This window comes from Aphis gossypii, chromosome 2 (genome assembly GCF_020184175.1).
Source record: "Aphis gossypii isolate Hap1 chromosome 2, ASM2018417v2, whole genome shotgun sequence".
Classification (NCBI taxonomy): Eukaryota; Metazoa; Arthropoda; class Insecta; order Hemiptera; family Aphididae; genus Aphis; species Aphis gossypii.
This window is the reverse complement of record NC_065531.1, coordinates 11896477-11913038: the sequence shown is the minus strand read 5'-3', so window position 1 is coordinate 11913038 and position 16562 is coordinate 11896477. Positions and strand designations below refer to the sequence as shown.

At 27.8% G+C, this 16562-nt stretch overlaps 1 protein-coding gene across 4 annotated transcripts; it reads left to right on the top strand.

The window, feature by feature from the left end:
* The first annotated feature begins 146 nt into the window (after positions 1–146).
* On the top strand, positions 147–15866 carry LOC114123835 (transcription factor HNF-4 homolog). Of its 4 annotated transcripts, none has more exons than XM_027986942.2 (9): positions 147–511; positions 8746–8962; positions 9140–9234; positions 9738–9862; positions 10730–10870; positions 10961–11081; positions 12274–12411; positions 12619–12855; positions 14712–15866. In XM_027986942.2, exons 1-9 carry the CDS (start codon positions 400–402, stop codon positions 14783–14785), a joined length of 1260 nt encoding a protein of 419 aa, XP_027842743.2. In that variant the 5' UTR covers positions 147–399; the 3' UTR covers positions 14786–15866. The 4 variants fall into 4 exon arrangements, with proteins under 4 accessions (XP_027842743.2, XP_027842742.2, XP_027842745.2 ...); XM_027986941.2 differs by having other exon boundaries at positions 8743–8962; XM_027986944.2 differs by lacking the exon at positions 147–511 and adding an exon at positions 6277–6578.
* The last annotated feature ends 696 nt before the right edge of the window (positions 15867–16562 follow it).

The following is a 16562-nucleotide window of genomic DNA, read 5'->3' as shown; positions in this document are numbered from 1 at the left end:
ATAATGACGTATTTGGCGATAAGAGATATATCCAATAATAAATCGATGGGCCCCACCGCGTGGTCTTATCTCTGTAAATAGGCGGCGGCCACGGTCGAGCATTTGAGTCAAATGTGTTCCTATTTTTCAATCGAATAATTCGTCATTATTTCTACACATTACGCGTCCCGGTGCAGAAGAGTCTACACGTTACACTGAGATTAAGCGCGCGTGCATCGTTTTTCGTATTATTATACTGTTGTTGTTATTACTGTTATTATTTATACACCTATTGCACTAAACATTTTTTATTTTATAAATTTTAAAGTATAACGTCATGCAGATATCGTGAGTTTTGAGGTGATATCCGTTTTTGATCATCATTTTTTTTCTTCTTTAACAACGCTCGTTGCTTTGAAAATGTTCATAAACGAATTTCCATTCATGGAGAACATGCCGTCCAACAACAATTTCGTACTCAAGTCCGAGCCGTTTAGTGAGGGCATTTACAACGGAAACGTATGGATAACAGGTAATAATTTTCACGACAACGAACGCTGTACAAAATAAAATGTACATCACGACACGAGCTAGCCGAGCTATATAGGTATAATCAAAACTGGTTGACAAGTTATTTAAAATAATAGAAATGTGGAGAAGAATATTAGGTAGGTAGTATGTACCTACCTCATATTATTCTATTTATATTCAGTTTTCCTATCGAAACCATAAACTGTACACGATAGTTAAATAAAGTGTATATTTATACGCATAAATCATAATAATATAATACTTTCTATGTACGGCGTATTATTGTATATTATATGAATAATATTATAATATAGGTAAAAATATATATACCTATAACTGCATATGTAGGTAAAGGTATACGTACCTAATTATTCTGAATTCTGCAGTTTGTGTAATATATTGTTTTATTATATTTTCCAATTATATTATTATGATTATTATTATTATTATCGATCATATTGTATTAGTAATAATTCGTAAGCATTATCAGCAACTATATTTCCTGTTTGTTCAATTGCCTGTAAATTCATTGGGAAACAAGTTATAAATTCTATTTTAACTTCTTTATTAGTTGTATACTTGTATTTTAAAATATTATGATTTTCTTTAATGTCCTGAAAAATGTACTATAAGTTAGGTATATTATATTCGAACAATTATTCATGTATTTATTATTCATAACTATAAATAATAATTTTATTTCATTACTATTATTATTATTATTATTATTATAGTTAGGTATAGTTATCACTTTTTACGGTTCTTGGTTTTTTTTATGTAGTTTTATAGAATAGGAACCAACTGAATTTAAAATCTTACATCGACGTTTTTATTTCCATATATTTGAAATAATATCAAATTTATGTTAGCTGACGTCTATTCATTTCAATAATGTATTGATTGATTTTTTTAATATTTTTGTTATCACTAGTACAGGATAACGATACTGTAATCTGTAACTAGATCTTAAAAGTTTATAGCTATAGAATGTGTTTGTTCTGTACTGTGTGCGGTGTTAATGGTTCAATGGGGCTCAATGATATTATATTATGTTTTTAATCGCCGTAGCCCGATGCTGTGACCTGTGGCTTGGACCAATAATATCTATTCACGTTTGACTGAAAACCGTTTTAATGTTTATTCATATATTTTATTATTTTGTTTTAAATGTAGTTAATGATACGAAATTGATAGTAGTATCATTTAATCATTATTTAATCTATTCTGTGGTAGTATTGTACGAATTTAAATTCTATTTTTCAATATGAATTTAAATCATAATACAATTTTATAAATTCAAATATCTGCTATGGTGCATTACGTTATTATAAATAATGATGGATTTACGATTATTAATTGCTTAACTAATACCAAGCAGCTTAATTAAAAGTACCAAAAATAATTTCAGTTTAGGATATTCCGTGATATTTTAACTCTGTCTTGTATGAACTAATATCTATAAGTAATACTATATTATTATTTATAATACGTATTTGTTTAAGTGCTTTATAGTAAACTAGGAAGTATCAGTCCTCTATAGCTTTCGTTTTCACATTATATTAATTTTAATATTATTTATTTTATTTATCACTCATTTTTATACCCATTACTAAATTATTATAGAATTCTTAACACTGAATCTCTACTGAATACAAACCATGATATATTGATATTATAATTATATGTATTGACTATTGATATAGCGAATACCATATTTATTTGTATAACTGACATGATTATTAAGTATAATGATTATTGTAACTCTTATTGACTTGGCATGGGTGTGTATATTATTTAAAAAAACAGTTATTCTTAGATATACCTAGGTATTTAAAAGAAAATATGTTAAATATTGTACAACGTGAAACTTCGTTGTGTTATTATACTTATTGTAAAAACTTAAAAAGGATTTAATTATTATTTATTATTTTCTATCAATAAATTTACAAATAATGAAATATCATATGATGTTAAAACCAATTATATGTACTAAAAATAGGTACCAAAAATGTTTACATTGACGATGAGTACCTATTTAAAATATTAGGAAAATAATGTGTATTAGGTGACATTTACCTTTTTAATTTTTAGGTTTATTAAACCTTATAAGTTTAACATTTTTAAACAACTGAATAATACAGAATTAATTTTAATAATACTATTAATCCAGCTAAAACAACTTTTGTTTATTTTACATCTCGAATAGTTGATAGCTATATATTATCTATAGTTAAATGATCAACACTTATTAATCGTGCGTCTTATCTTATCAAATTTATTGGTATGTAGGTATTCATATCGGAAAAATTGTGTTATTTATAATTATAATTTTAAAAAATAGCTTACAAACCATGGTTTCAGTTTTGCACATCACAATACTAAGAAAAGTAAGATATTATATGATGCTGTTTTAATATTATTTCATTCAATTAATTATATATTAAATATATGAATATTTTTAATTGTTTTAGAATTTCAAATATAATTATAAATGTTTTTACGTTAGTGTTAGTCAGCTATCAAACAAGGATAATTTTTATAGACTACCTACCTTTGAATAATAAAAATAACACTTCTTTGTGTACTTATTGACTTTTATTCACATTATTTTAACGTTAAAGGTATAGCTGCTAATAGTAATTTTAGGTACTTCAAAGTAATCACTTAGAGTTTTCGCTTAGAATAATTTTATTTACGAAAAAGTATATCATTTCTAGTTAACTGTATGCTTTATGAATGTTTTTTTTAATTTTAAAAATTAAAAATTATCTATTAGTTCATCAGACACCGTAGTAGGTAATATACTATTTTTGGTATATTTGCTTTCTAATATTGCGTTTGCTGTTTATGTAGAAATAATAGCGATGCTGTTACTACATGGTGGTACTACATTACTGTGTATAACAGCATCGCTATACAAAAATATATCACGTTATTACTTCCAAGTCCCAACCATATACTGATTTCAATCCTAATGTAACAATAAAAATATAATTAATGCATCTACAGGTAAAATGTTGATAATCTCTGATCTTTCCTTAATTGGCCTCTTAAATGTTAATAAAATAAAAATGCATTGGAAAACCAAATGTAAGATGTGATATTGAAGAGAGTAGGTAGGTAGGTAGGTAGCTGATGTTATATTAATTAATACATATACATGTGATTATCGTGCTCAAGTTTTACGCTATCATATTTTTTATTTTAAGTTTTTAGAGATCTCTTTAATCTTTATTATATAATAACAACGTATATTCATATTTAATATTATTTATCCATGATATTACTAATACTTCTAATAGTGTGATGCAAAACTAATGTTTGTTCATCATTTAACATATACATTTATTAAATGTATTGTTATTCCGTTAATATAAAAATGTGGAATATTGATTTATTAATTTTAGATTAAAATAATATAAATTTAAAATACGCATTTATTAGAAATGTTTATGTTACATGTTTTTAATAGGCAATATCTATTAAGTAATAGATATAGTAGTATATTTATACAGTATTGTAACTTATAATAATATAATTATAGAAAGAAAACTGTGTAAGATCATCCTTGAAATTTATTATTTATTTAATTGAAAAACATTACTCTAATATAGATGCAATTATATATGAAGCAAGAATCAAACCTAAAACTAAGGAACTATAAAAGAAAGGATGAAAAATCTACCATAATGATTATAAATGATCTACCTATAGGTTGATAAAAAATAAAATTAAAATAATTTACAAATCTATATAGAATAGTTAAAATAATAATATTTAATCTATTATGACGATCATTTAATAAAAACCTAAATCATTATTTAAAAGTTATAATAAATTAGTCTGTTAATTCATTTAGATTCTCATATGAATTTCATACCTATATGGAATGATGTGGTTTAGAAATATATTAAATTATGTGAATAAAATTAACGATTATTAAATTTTTAGATTAATTATAAAAAGTTTATAATTTTCTGATAAAATATACTGACTATAATTGATATAATTATATAATATAATATATGTATATTGTATAATTTGAAGTATTTTAGAATTTTTATGTATGCTTAAAAATCATATTTTCTTATACTTAAAAAATATATATATTTTTTAAATAGTATCCTGTATCGATACTATCTAACTTATTTGTATTAAATGAGAATCAAATTTTTGTGTGTGTGATTTGTTACATTTTTTTGAGAAAGTTGATAATATATCTAAATCGAAATTGGAAATATTACCTTAACACGTATCTGTATGAGTATACCCATCTTAAAAAGTTTATCTTACATTCTTAGATTATACTATTATAATTACAATTATTAGGTATTTATTCTTTTTTTAACTTCAGTAATTGTGGTTATTAACTTAAGTTATAATATTTAGTATTTACGAGTTATATTTCTTTTACCTTTTTTGGTCCTTATGAATTCTTGATTTTTTTAATTTTTAATAAAAATTACAGTTGATTTGAGGTTTCTACTTTTTTACTATACTTTAGGATTTTGTGATCATTTTCAAGCATTCTTTTTTCGTTATTCTTTATATTGTGACAACAATTGGTTCATAGGTATACGTTGAACATTTTCATCGTTAGCTTATATCCTGTTCGGGTTAGACGTATTGTAAGAGGTTCAATATAACTATTTACTTATTATTATTATAGATAATATTTAAATTGTGATTCTTGGTCAATAAAAGAGAATTCCTGAATGCAAAGAAATTTTGTCTCACTATTTTAGAATGTTTTACTTTTTTATTTGTACGAAAAATTCATCTATTTAATTTTACATAATCCAATTTTAAAACTTTTTTTGAGTGATTTACTTATTTTTATGTATTACAATCGATTATGCATTTGCATAATGTTTTTTTGCAAAGTTTAAAAAAAAATCCGAAAATGCATTGATACTACCTAAACTCTTTTTCTAACATATTATTTACAGTTATCAAACATGTTATAATGGTGAACTATTTTAACTTTGTAAGTCTATCCCCGTGAATAAATGCGACGACGTTACAATTCTGACATTTTCGCGCTTGCGTGTTTGAACGCACCAAACGTGATACACTACCTCATAGATGTTTTGCCGGCAAACGCACGTGGGCCAAACTACTGAATTGTATTATATCACAACAAATTTTGTATAGCCATTACGATGTATAACTGTGCAGTATACCTGAGTTTATCACGGCGCTGTGGTGTGTATAAAATTCTGGTGTGCTGTAAAACGGCCTCGTGCGCCGTGTTTCTCGAAACGATGCTCTGTTTCCATTAAATACACATAATATTATTATAATTATTTTATTATAAACACGAATAACGATAAAAATTCAAGTATTATATTATAATTCAATCATATTAAATGATATAGGAATGATAAAGCGTACACAGAGTGCTCAATATACCATTATATTATAATATTATAGTACCTATATTTATTATTTTGAGCTGTACATTACCTATATTATAATACACTCATTATTATCGGCGTGTAGGTAAATTATACACATCGAGCAAAGTCCGCGGCCAGAGATGAGTTTTTATTATCTGTTAGTTTTCATGATATCATCCAAACCGCGAGCCGTGCGCATAAAATATATATATATATTATACATATTATATTGATAAAACCTAGTAAATAAGGTAATTTGAATATTAATTTGTAAACACAAATACGATGATGTCAAAAAGGACGGTATAGGCACCCAGCTATAGGTTGGTGTGCGCGGCAGTAAATCGAGAAACGTTGTCCGGTGAGTATTATATGCAGACGGCTGCGCGGTATTTCAATATTATAATATATGTAGTCGGCGTGTAATGTAGGCCTCCATCATGCCCGACCGTTACTATTGTTCTAGTATTATTTTTGTTTTCTTTTTGATCATCATTATTGTAATATCACTATAAAATATTTCCCGTGTCCGTCCGTCGCCATCAAACGTTTTCTTGTTTTAACATTTTTCGACTGTCCCGTTTATATTAAAAGTAGTATAATATCGTACGTAAAGTACAAAGTTCAACAGTGTCCTGTGCACTGATACAAACATCCAAGTGGAAATGTGTAAGTTTTTTACGAGAGACGTATTCATTAATGTATCATTATTAAATTGCATTTGTTTTCGGTACGTATTTTGTTTTTGGTATTCATCGGCTTATATAATATAGATTCATCATAGTAAGTTATAGACTTTAATAATTTTATTGGAATTGTACATTCATTAATGTTGTTACGTAAGTTACTGTTATTGCATGGCTCTAAACAGTTTAAATGGTATTCACTATTCATAATAATATGCAAAATCATTATTACTACCACCTATCATACTTTTACAAACCGTCAGTCAACTATAGTAATATAGTGAATAGTTTTTATACTTTAAATCAGGAAAACATTATACACTATGTTGTTTTTAATAAAACTTCTATGTATTATTGTTACATTTAGAACGTCTTAGCTTATATCAGATGGCGGGGAATTACTTAAAATTTGAATCTATAGTCTATACTTTAACGATAGGTTGGTCGTACAGTTTGAGAAATATCATTGTGGATGTTCTTTATTGTTTTATTCGCGGTGTACCGATTATAAACACCTCGACATTTTGATTTGCTCTTTTGTTCTAAAAGTCAAACAGATAGTAGTAAAATAAATATTAGTTTTTGCCGCCGGGACTGTTGTGATTGTTATATCCAGGTGCAACGTTCAATATTGCTTCTCCTCCTTAAGAAATAGGTAAATTGAAACGAAATATTTCTGCACCGTATAGTTCCCATAATGTCGTCTATACCATAGATTATCATAGGTACACAAACGTTGTATACATTGATAAGTCAGAGCAAACAATCATTATCATAATGAGAATTAATAATTATGTTATTTTTAAATCTGTAAAAACATATTATTTAAACTAGATTTAAATTGTATCGTAATAAAATCATAATATAGATACCTACCAAAATAATAAACTTCTTGAAGAAAAATTTGTAATTGCTGACCTATAAAACTATAATAGGTATGCTATTAGGACAAAAGCATCAAAATATACAATATTGACTTCCCCATTAACTATGTATCCTTAATCACAGGCCACATATATTTATCGCGGTGGTTCTCATATACGTATATTATAATAGTGAGCTAAAAGTTATTTGATCTATTTTATTTTTTTAATGTCGATCAAATCACGTGCAATACAATTTATTGGCATTTTAATTTATTGCTTTTAATTTTTCACTGCAACGTATTGCGAGCAACATCGTATATATATGTATGCCACATATAAATCACATTATATAGCTATTGCATAATTTATGTCGATAATATATTTAGCGTAATTGTAATGAAAATATGGCAATATACTATACTATACTATACTATATACTATATATAGCAGACAATTGGGAGATATTACACATATTGCAACGACTATATTATAGAAAACGCCATTATATAACTATACGTAAATTGTAATTTTATAAGTGATATATAGTATGATACTCTGGTGCCTTATACCTAACCATATTATATACTTAGTTGTACTCGAGGATTGGCTTATGATCAATGATCAATCTTATTTGTAAAAATACCTATAATATTGTAAATCTAGTGCAACTTGTTCTAGAGTCACTATATTATTATCTATAATGTTAATGATTCTTTATAAATATTTTCTTTATCTCTATATTATACTTATTCAACTACCTATAATTTACAATAAAGACGTACAAATTTTGGTATACACTTTTTATGTGTTTCCTAGAACGATTTACCATCTTGGTCCACATTAACTAAATCACACGAATTTTTTATTTGCCTCTGGGGATAACCAAATGTTCAAAAAAACGTATTATTTAAGAGAATGATATGAGATAACTGAACACATAAGTCGTTGATCAGATTTATACTCACATTTTCTTTAAGCTTAATTTTCTTTTTTTCTTTTAAGTATTTTGTTATGTATATACGAATAATAATTGTTATTATAACTAAAAATCGTTGGACTTTTATACTCATCTTAAGATTTTTTCAAAAATAATATTTATCCATGTCGCTTGATTCTTCGAAGTTGGCTCTTGGCATTCAAATTAAGGTTTTTTAATTTTTTTCGTTTGTTTAATACATACGATTGCAGTCAAAGAATAATATTATTATCATATTGTAATCCACCTGTAAAATAACAATAAAATGTATCATTACAAGTAAATTAAGAGAAACTGATTTATAGCAGAATCGGACCTCAACGGCATGCCGGTACACCGCGAGCAGACCTATTTGCAGACCATCGACACGCCACAGGTACACTCGCCGCCCATGACCAACCAGAATCAAGCATGCTCCATCTGTGGCGACCGAGCTACCGGCAAACATTATGGGGCAGCGTCCTGTGACGGCTGCAAAGGATTCTTCCGTCGTTCCGTTCGCAAGAGCCATTTCTATTCATGCAGGCGAGTACTTTTTAAAATTGTTTTTAGTAAATAACTAATCGAACGCAATTCGTCATTCCCCCGACAAAACCACAATACAGTTGATGAATTTCATTGCATATGTACTATGTATAGTATAATTTATATAATATTAATATTACTGTATACTAACGCTGTTGGCATCATTGTCCTGAACAGATTTTCAAGAAACTGTATCGTTAACAAGGACAAGCGCAATCAGTGCCGATACTGCCGTTTGCGGAAATGCTTCAAAGCCGGGATGCGAAAAGAAGGTAAGTCGCTGTGAAGAGATAGTGGAGCGTGGATTGTTTAACAGCATAATACATTTGACATTTATGATATAATATGCAAAATAAGTGCAATTGTTGAATTGTGGGAGTATCAACGTTCCCCAATATTAAAATTAGCAACCTTTTTCGTGCTTATTTTCTATACCCCTCAGCTTACAAAAAAAAAAAAAAAAAAACAGTTTGTAATCAGACATCAGACTATTAGAGTATAACTATAGTTTAAAGTACCTATAAATTTGTAATTATATTGTTTTCATTATCTATTATAAAATGTAATAAATTTAAGTGTTCAATGTTAAATTGTTATGAAACATTTTTGTTCAAAAAAGCTATCGATGCTTCATAAATCATAATTATAATTTAATTTAAATTCTTAGTAAATGCAGAGCTTAAGCACCCTCAGTTTTTTTTATTGAAATCACGCATACGGATAGATACACCTATTATTATTTTTAAATAATTATATAATTTGATGAAATTTCCAGCTGTGCAGAACGAACGCGACCGAATCAACTGTAGACGACCCAGTTACGAAGAGCAACCGTGCGCCAGTGGTTTGTCCGTTACATCACTATTGAACGCGGAAATCTTGTCCCGCAGCGAATCCGATGTAAGTGATATAATTAATAACATTTTAATCATATAATAGCTACTATAAATACCATATTAAAAGCTCCTACAGTTTTCATACATTTCTTTCAAAATTAAAAATATGTGTTAGAATGTTTTCAGTTCTCCACTGTAACATATTTTTCTTGCAGAATAATTTCAAATCTTTTCACGTTATTTTAACGAACAGTATTACAATCATTTATATTATTTATACCGCACCTTTCTATCTATAAAAGTAATTAACATTTTAATTTCAAGTGTCGTAACATAGTAACAAGTGTAGGTACAGTATACATTTGACCAATGAAATAGTATCGAGTAAAATATTCAAAAATCTAACGGGTCAAGTATTCATATCCGTTAAATTAACATTTCAAATGCGGTATGTGAATATTAACTAATTATTCTAGTATGCATTTTTTTGAAAATAAATGTATGCACAAACTACTATAAAAATAATAATTTAATAGATATTCCCTATTTAGGTTAATATTTATTATTTTATATTTATCTACCATAATTCCAGAATCTATATAAAGTGTACGTAATATTTTTAGAACACTTGTAAATATAAATTAACAAACCAGATCTATAAAATAAATAGTTAAGTTTTGGTGTCCACAAAAGGTCTTCGTGTTAATCTCCGGACAATGCTAAATGGTCTATAATATATTACAATAATTTTAACAGATGTCGGGTAGAAATAATTAGTTTTGTCTGTTCCAAACATCTCCTACCGATTACGTACGAAACGTTGCTTAAAAAAAAAATAATAAAAATATTTTTGTTAATATGTAACAACATTAAAATTGCACATTATTTCGTCTGACGTCCGATATTTATTATAAGTTATGATCATTTACAGACGGCTGAGGACACTAACCTAGCGAACAAGCACGTGGCGAACATCGGGGACGTGTGTGAGTCCATGAAAACCCAATTGCTTTTCCTGGTCGACTGGGCCAAGCGCATTCCCGCGTTCACAGAACTACAGCTGAATGACCAGGTACATTAATATCAGATTCCGATTTTTTCAAAAGGGGATTGTGGGAAGTATAAGTACCTGTTTTATGTAACGTGTCTCACTGTTTAATAGGTTTCATTGTTGCGAGCTCACGCCGGAGAACATTTGCTCTTGGGTTTGGCCAAAAGATCGTTAATGCTCAAGGACGTACTTCTGCTGGGTAACAATCGCGTTATAACACGTCACGTACCCGGTAAGTGAAATTAATCATATTACAACTAATAATAATAAACATAATATTTACTAATTACCCACAAAAAATAAAATAAAATTGTATTATGATGTATCATAGGCGCAATGCGTAAAGACTCCAATTTTTTGTTAGGGACTTAAGTCCCCCGACATATTGACTCAAAAAAACGTGGGGTGTAGCACTTCGTTAGCCTTCCATATTATAATAGTTATTGACTTACAAATACATGTATATTTTCATTTACATTCGATATTTATTTTATACATACATCTTGACATTTATTTAACATTAAGTCTTGGAACAATATTGCTGTTTAGCTACCAAGCGATTTTTTTTATTTTTTTGAAACATGTATTCAACGAGATAAGAACGATGGTGTCAAAACAAAATTTGCGCAAATAATTATTTTGGAAGTTATATCCTTCCAAAGTTTGCGATTTTACGTTTTTACGTCATATGCGCACAATGCTGTACTTTTCTGCTGTGCGTCTCGTTTACAACGAATATTTCAATCTAATGAGTAATGCCTACCTAACATTTAGATTATAATTATATTAAATTAGATTATCGGGCAGACAAATATAAATGAAATCGTAATTATCGTGATCCTAAACATTCTGTGATAACTTGTATATCTTCGTGGTTTCGTGGAATACTCTCGCGTTCAAATAATTTTACTTAGATTTCAAGGTAAAAACAGAGATGACAGTTAAATAACAAATTAACAAGTATAATGGCTCCCTTCGCCTACCGGCTCCGGTCGCAAAACTCGAGGTCCTCCGCGTGGCGTTAAAGTAGTGTTCCGCACATGTGTAAAAACGTAAAATCGCAAACTTTTTCAAAATAATTATTTGAACAAAATTTTTTTGTCACCGCCATTCTTAATTCGTTGAAATACATATTTCAATGGAAAAAATCGCTTGGTAGCGAATTTCTGGTTAGATTAGAACCCCAAGCCCCTTCACCAATTGCACCAACCAATGCTGTGTATTAATTTCCAATTCGTCGTACGATTCTGTAGGTACTGTATTTTATACATACAATATACATCGCAAACCTAACCCGGAATGATAAATAAAATATAATAAAATAATAAAATCATAACTTCCAAAACACTAGCGGTCAAACGCGGTTTTGACAATATTGTAATATGATTTGCGTCTAACATCCGATTATTGTATTTAACCAACAGACAACGGGATCCCGTCGGACTTGGACATAAGCAGAGTGGGTTCACGTGTATTGGACGAGCTTGTAAAACCGTTGAACGACGTGCAGATCGACGACACCGAATTCGCGTGTCTAAAGGCCATAGTTTTCTTCGATCCAAGTAAACAAATTATTATAATTTAACAGTACTTACCCAACATATTTTATTATTAAATACTATCACGGCGTCGGGTCGACAGTATATTTTGGAATTCTATCGATGGCATCATGCATGCCAGATGCAGCAGTATAATATCATACTTTGTTGCTATTGTTATACAATGCGATTTTAACGATCGAATTTTTCTCATTTTTCTATTTCCCACAGACGCCAAAGGCCTGAACGAATCGGACCGCATCAGACGCATGCGCAAGCAAATTCACAGAAATCTAGAAGACTACATCAGCGACAGACAATACGAGACTTGCGGCCGTTTTGCCGAACTGTTGCTCACACTGCCGGCGTTGCAATCGATCACTTGGCAAATGATCGAACAAATTCAATTCGCAAAGTTGTTCGGAATGGCACACATCGAACCGTTGTTACAGGAGATGTTACTCGGAGGTAAAAATGCGCCTACTTATATGTCTTATAATATACAATATAAATATGTATTATAACAATGGTAATAATGTTGATGACTTTCTACTTGAATTCTGACAAGTCATCGAGTCGCTCTTAAATTATACCTACGTATTGGATAAACACAATAGAAATGATTGAAATAAGCCTCCTAAAAAATAAAACTATGCTATAAATTACGAAAAAAATATAGGAATCTGAAAAATTATTAAAAACGTTAATATTTTTGTTTTAATTGCGTTTATTAGTTACAACGACATAATATGATTTATAACAATATTAAATATGATTCTATAATTTACATTTTTATAAATGTGGTTAAAGAAACCGGGTGATTTAGTGATGGAAATAATATTGTTGATGACGAAACGAGATCGAACATTTAGAAGTTCAATTATTAAGACAGACGGGAGAGGATGGTTTTACAAGATGAATATAATTAAGTGATAGAAGAAAGGAATATTTGTGGGTGACGCATCTGTTCCATAAAGAGTAGCTTGAACTATTGAAATTCCCAAACTTTCCTAATGAAATTGATTGCAATATGTACAAGTACAAAGGTCTAAAGAGGGTATTTTGAAATGATAAAAATAAATTAATGATCTAATGAGAAAAGCGGACAATCCATGGTTTCGTCGCTATTGAAATACATATATATATATATAAAGAAAATATTTAGGTTTTACTGTTGTTGTGCAAAAATGTTGAAGACTGTGAACTTAAAATTTTGTATGTAGAATAAGAGGAGACTAGGAGTAAATGGAAGTAGAAAAAATACATGATTGTTTGATGAGTTTTATAACTATATAGTTATATTGCGTTATTAATTAAATCCTTATGATAAAATACTCCTTTCTTTGAGAATCTTTTCTATTTACGCTGTACACCGCTCCTGTACTCTAACAAATATATCAAACTTATGAGTAGGTAGAACTGTAATTTGAGCAAATAATAACCAAAATATAACATTTAGGTGCGAATTTTAAATATTTAAGAGTAAAACTCTTTTCAAGTTTATAAGCTATTTAAACAAAAATAATTCAAACCATAGCTAGTTTTCTTCAGAAATAGTATTTGTTATTATTTTTTTAATCAATTAGAGACCTAGGTAGTTATCACGTTATTGATTTAGTTTATTGTTTGTTGCTGATTGCCAACATGCCATAAGTCATTGTATAGCCATATATTATTATATATATTATATATTCATACAGGTTTAAAATTGATGGATTACAACTTTCACATTTGATATTATGATTAATGATTATTATGTATTTACAGTTTAAGTTATGAGTTTATGGCGTACCTAAATACGATAGAACTTGTACTATGTCGAGTTTTTATATTTAGAAATATTTTTATTGTTTACTTTTGATATGCTTCCCTAAAAATTTTAACATTCCATCTAAATATAAACTAATATTTATCCACTATCCAGTATCTACTCTCAAGCCCCTTACCCACCATAAATTGTAACAACCCATGCTGTTACATTACTTGATACCATAGATTTTGCCATTGTTACCTAGTAATAAATTACTCTTTATGTAATAAGTAATTACTAATTAACAGAATATATTTTTTTGGTAAAGATTTTTTTTAAAAAAACGTATCACTAAAATTATTTAATATAAATTGTTTTGTTTCTATTTTTGTTCAAATATTTTCTATGGTTTGCTGAAGAAATTATGACTTTTAAGTAATTTAATTTGCTTTCAGTGACAATGAACATTGGGGTGTAGTTTGATAGTATTTTATTTTAACCAATAATATGTATCATGGGAAACCATAAAAATGAAATGACTGTAGTACATTTGTTTTTTTTTCTCATTGAATAGGAGCTTCAATCGATGCTGATGCAAACGCCCATCAAGATAACAAAAACAACATCAATGTCATCAACGTGCCATAAACTAATAATTCATTACGATTCCAGAACATCTATTGCAATTGACCAGAGCATTGGATTCTTTATAATATAGCTAGGTATACAAGTCGATTACTTCTATATTTACTTAACATATAATGTTAAATGTTAATAATCGTCATAATATATATTGTCCTGACTTATTTGAACAATAATTTTAACATTGAAATGCTATTAATTTAAATATCTGGTTAACATACTATTTTTGTTATTGTTTTATTTTTATTTTATTATTATTTTTATTATTATTGTACTAAGACTTGTGTAATATATTCCCTCTCTCTCTCAATAAGTCTAGTAATACAATAGCCAGATTAGGATCTCCTATAACCTACTATACCTGTAATAAAAAAAAAAATTATTCAATGACCTTGATTAAATATTCAAACTATTATATCGACAATACAAATATATGTGTACCTTTGTTTAACAAATTATATTTTTTTCTATTTATGTTGGATTTATCGTGTTAATTTACTACAATTTCACTGTCAATAATATATATGTATGTATTCAAATACTGTCCAAACTATATAATATAACTACTTTGTACATTGATATTAGGTATAGGTAGGTAAATTATATATAATAATTCAATTGTTTTATATAATTAATAATTTTTATTACATTTTTAATTAAAATAAATAAGAAAATTGTAATTTATACTTTTATTTGAAAACCTAATTCTTTTTATTATTATAATAATTTATACATTAGTAAGACATAAGATATAAGAGAACATATTTGTAACTTTTGAAGAAGATTCTTCCTTTTTTTTTTTATTTGAAGTGTGTAAATCAACGATTATTATTATTATTATTATTATTTTTATTATTGATCTGTATATTGCGTTATTGATGTTATATCAATTGTATATTTTATTATCTAATTGAAACTATAACAGTGTGCTATTGAAGAACAAAACACGCACTATTATAATACTATAATTTTTAACGTATAAGTTATATTGAAAATAAATTCCATTGTAGTAATGTAATGTATATTATAATAAATGTTTGTCAGATTTACAAAAAAAATATATTATTGTTGCTTATAACTACTCAAATTACCTATTGATTTTTTTTTTATTATTATTATTATTTAAGCTAATTATAGTAATTCTTGTTACCCTAATTCAAATGTTAAACTATTCTCCAAGCTGAAAATATTCCCAAAAAACAGAAGTCATTGTGTGGAACGCAACAGACTAACTGAATACCATTCCAGAAGAGGTATTCTGATAACTTGACACACTTTCATACTTCATACATGTATTTTAAATTTTTACTACTCTATTAACTAGATTCTTATACAACTTTTAGCTTGTGCACTGATTTACAGGTGTTAACATTGAAGGATAACTAATTTTGCTGTTATATCCAAACATTCCAAGTGTTTTATTCTTAGTTGATAAACTATATATTTTTGCATACCATTGTTTGGCTTAAGAATATAAATTCTGCATTTGTTACTATAATCGAAAATGTAAGGAATAAGTAAAATACCGAAGAAAAATCAAGGAAACTATTTAGTAAAGAGTAATAATAATTATTTTCAAATATTTAAACTGTGTATCAAGTTTTGATAGGTTATAGCTATATATTATACCTTATATTAATCCAACTTGTTTGCACTCTACTAATCCTAATCATCTGAAATCTGAATACTATAGTTAGTAATAAAACATAACTAAATAAATCACTTATCTAATTATCTCACTAACGCCTACAAATCTTATTCTCAATTGTGTGACAACTGACTG

Bases quoted from the DNA above. Each gene is read 5' to 3' on its own strand.
- LOC114123835 (XM_027986941.2), top strand. From the start codon at position 400: ATGTTCATAAACGAATTTCCATTCATGGAGAACATGCCGTCCAACAAC. The intron at 9,863-10,729 runs GTAAGTGATATA...GATCATTTACAG, and splicing joins TGTCCCGCAGCGAATCCGAT to ACGGCTGAGGACACTAACCT. The intron at 12,856-14,711 runs GTAAAAATGCGC...CTCATTGAATAG, and splicing joins ACAGGAGATGTTACTCGGAG to GAGCTTCAATCGATGCTGAT.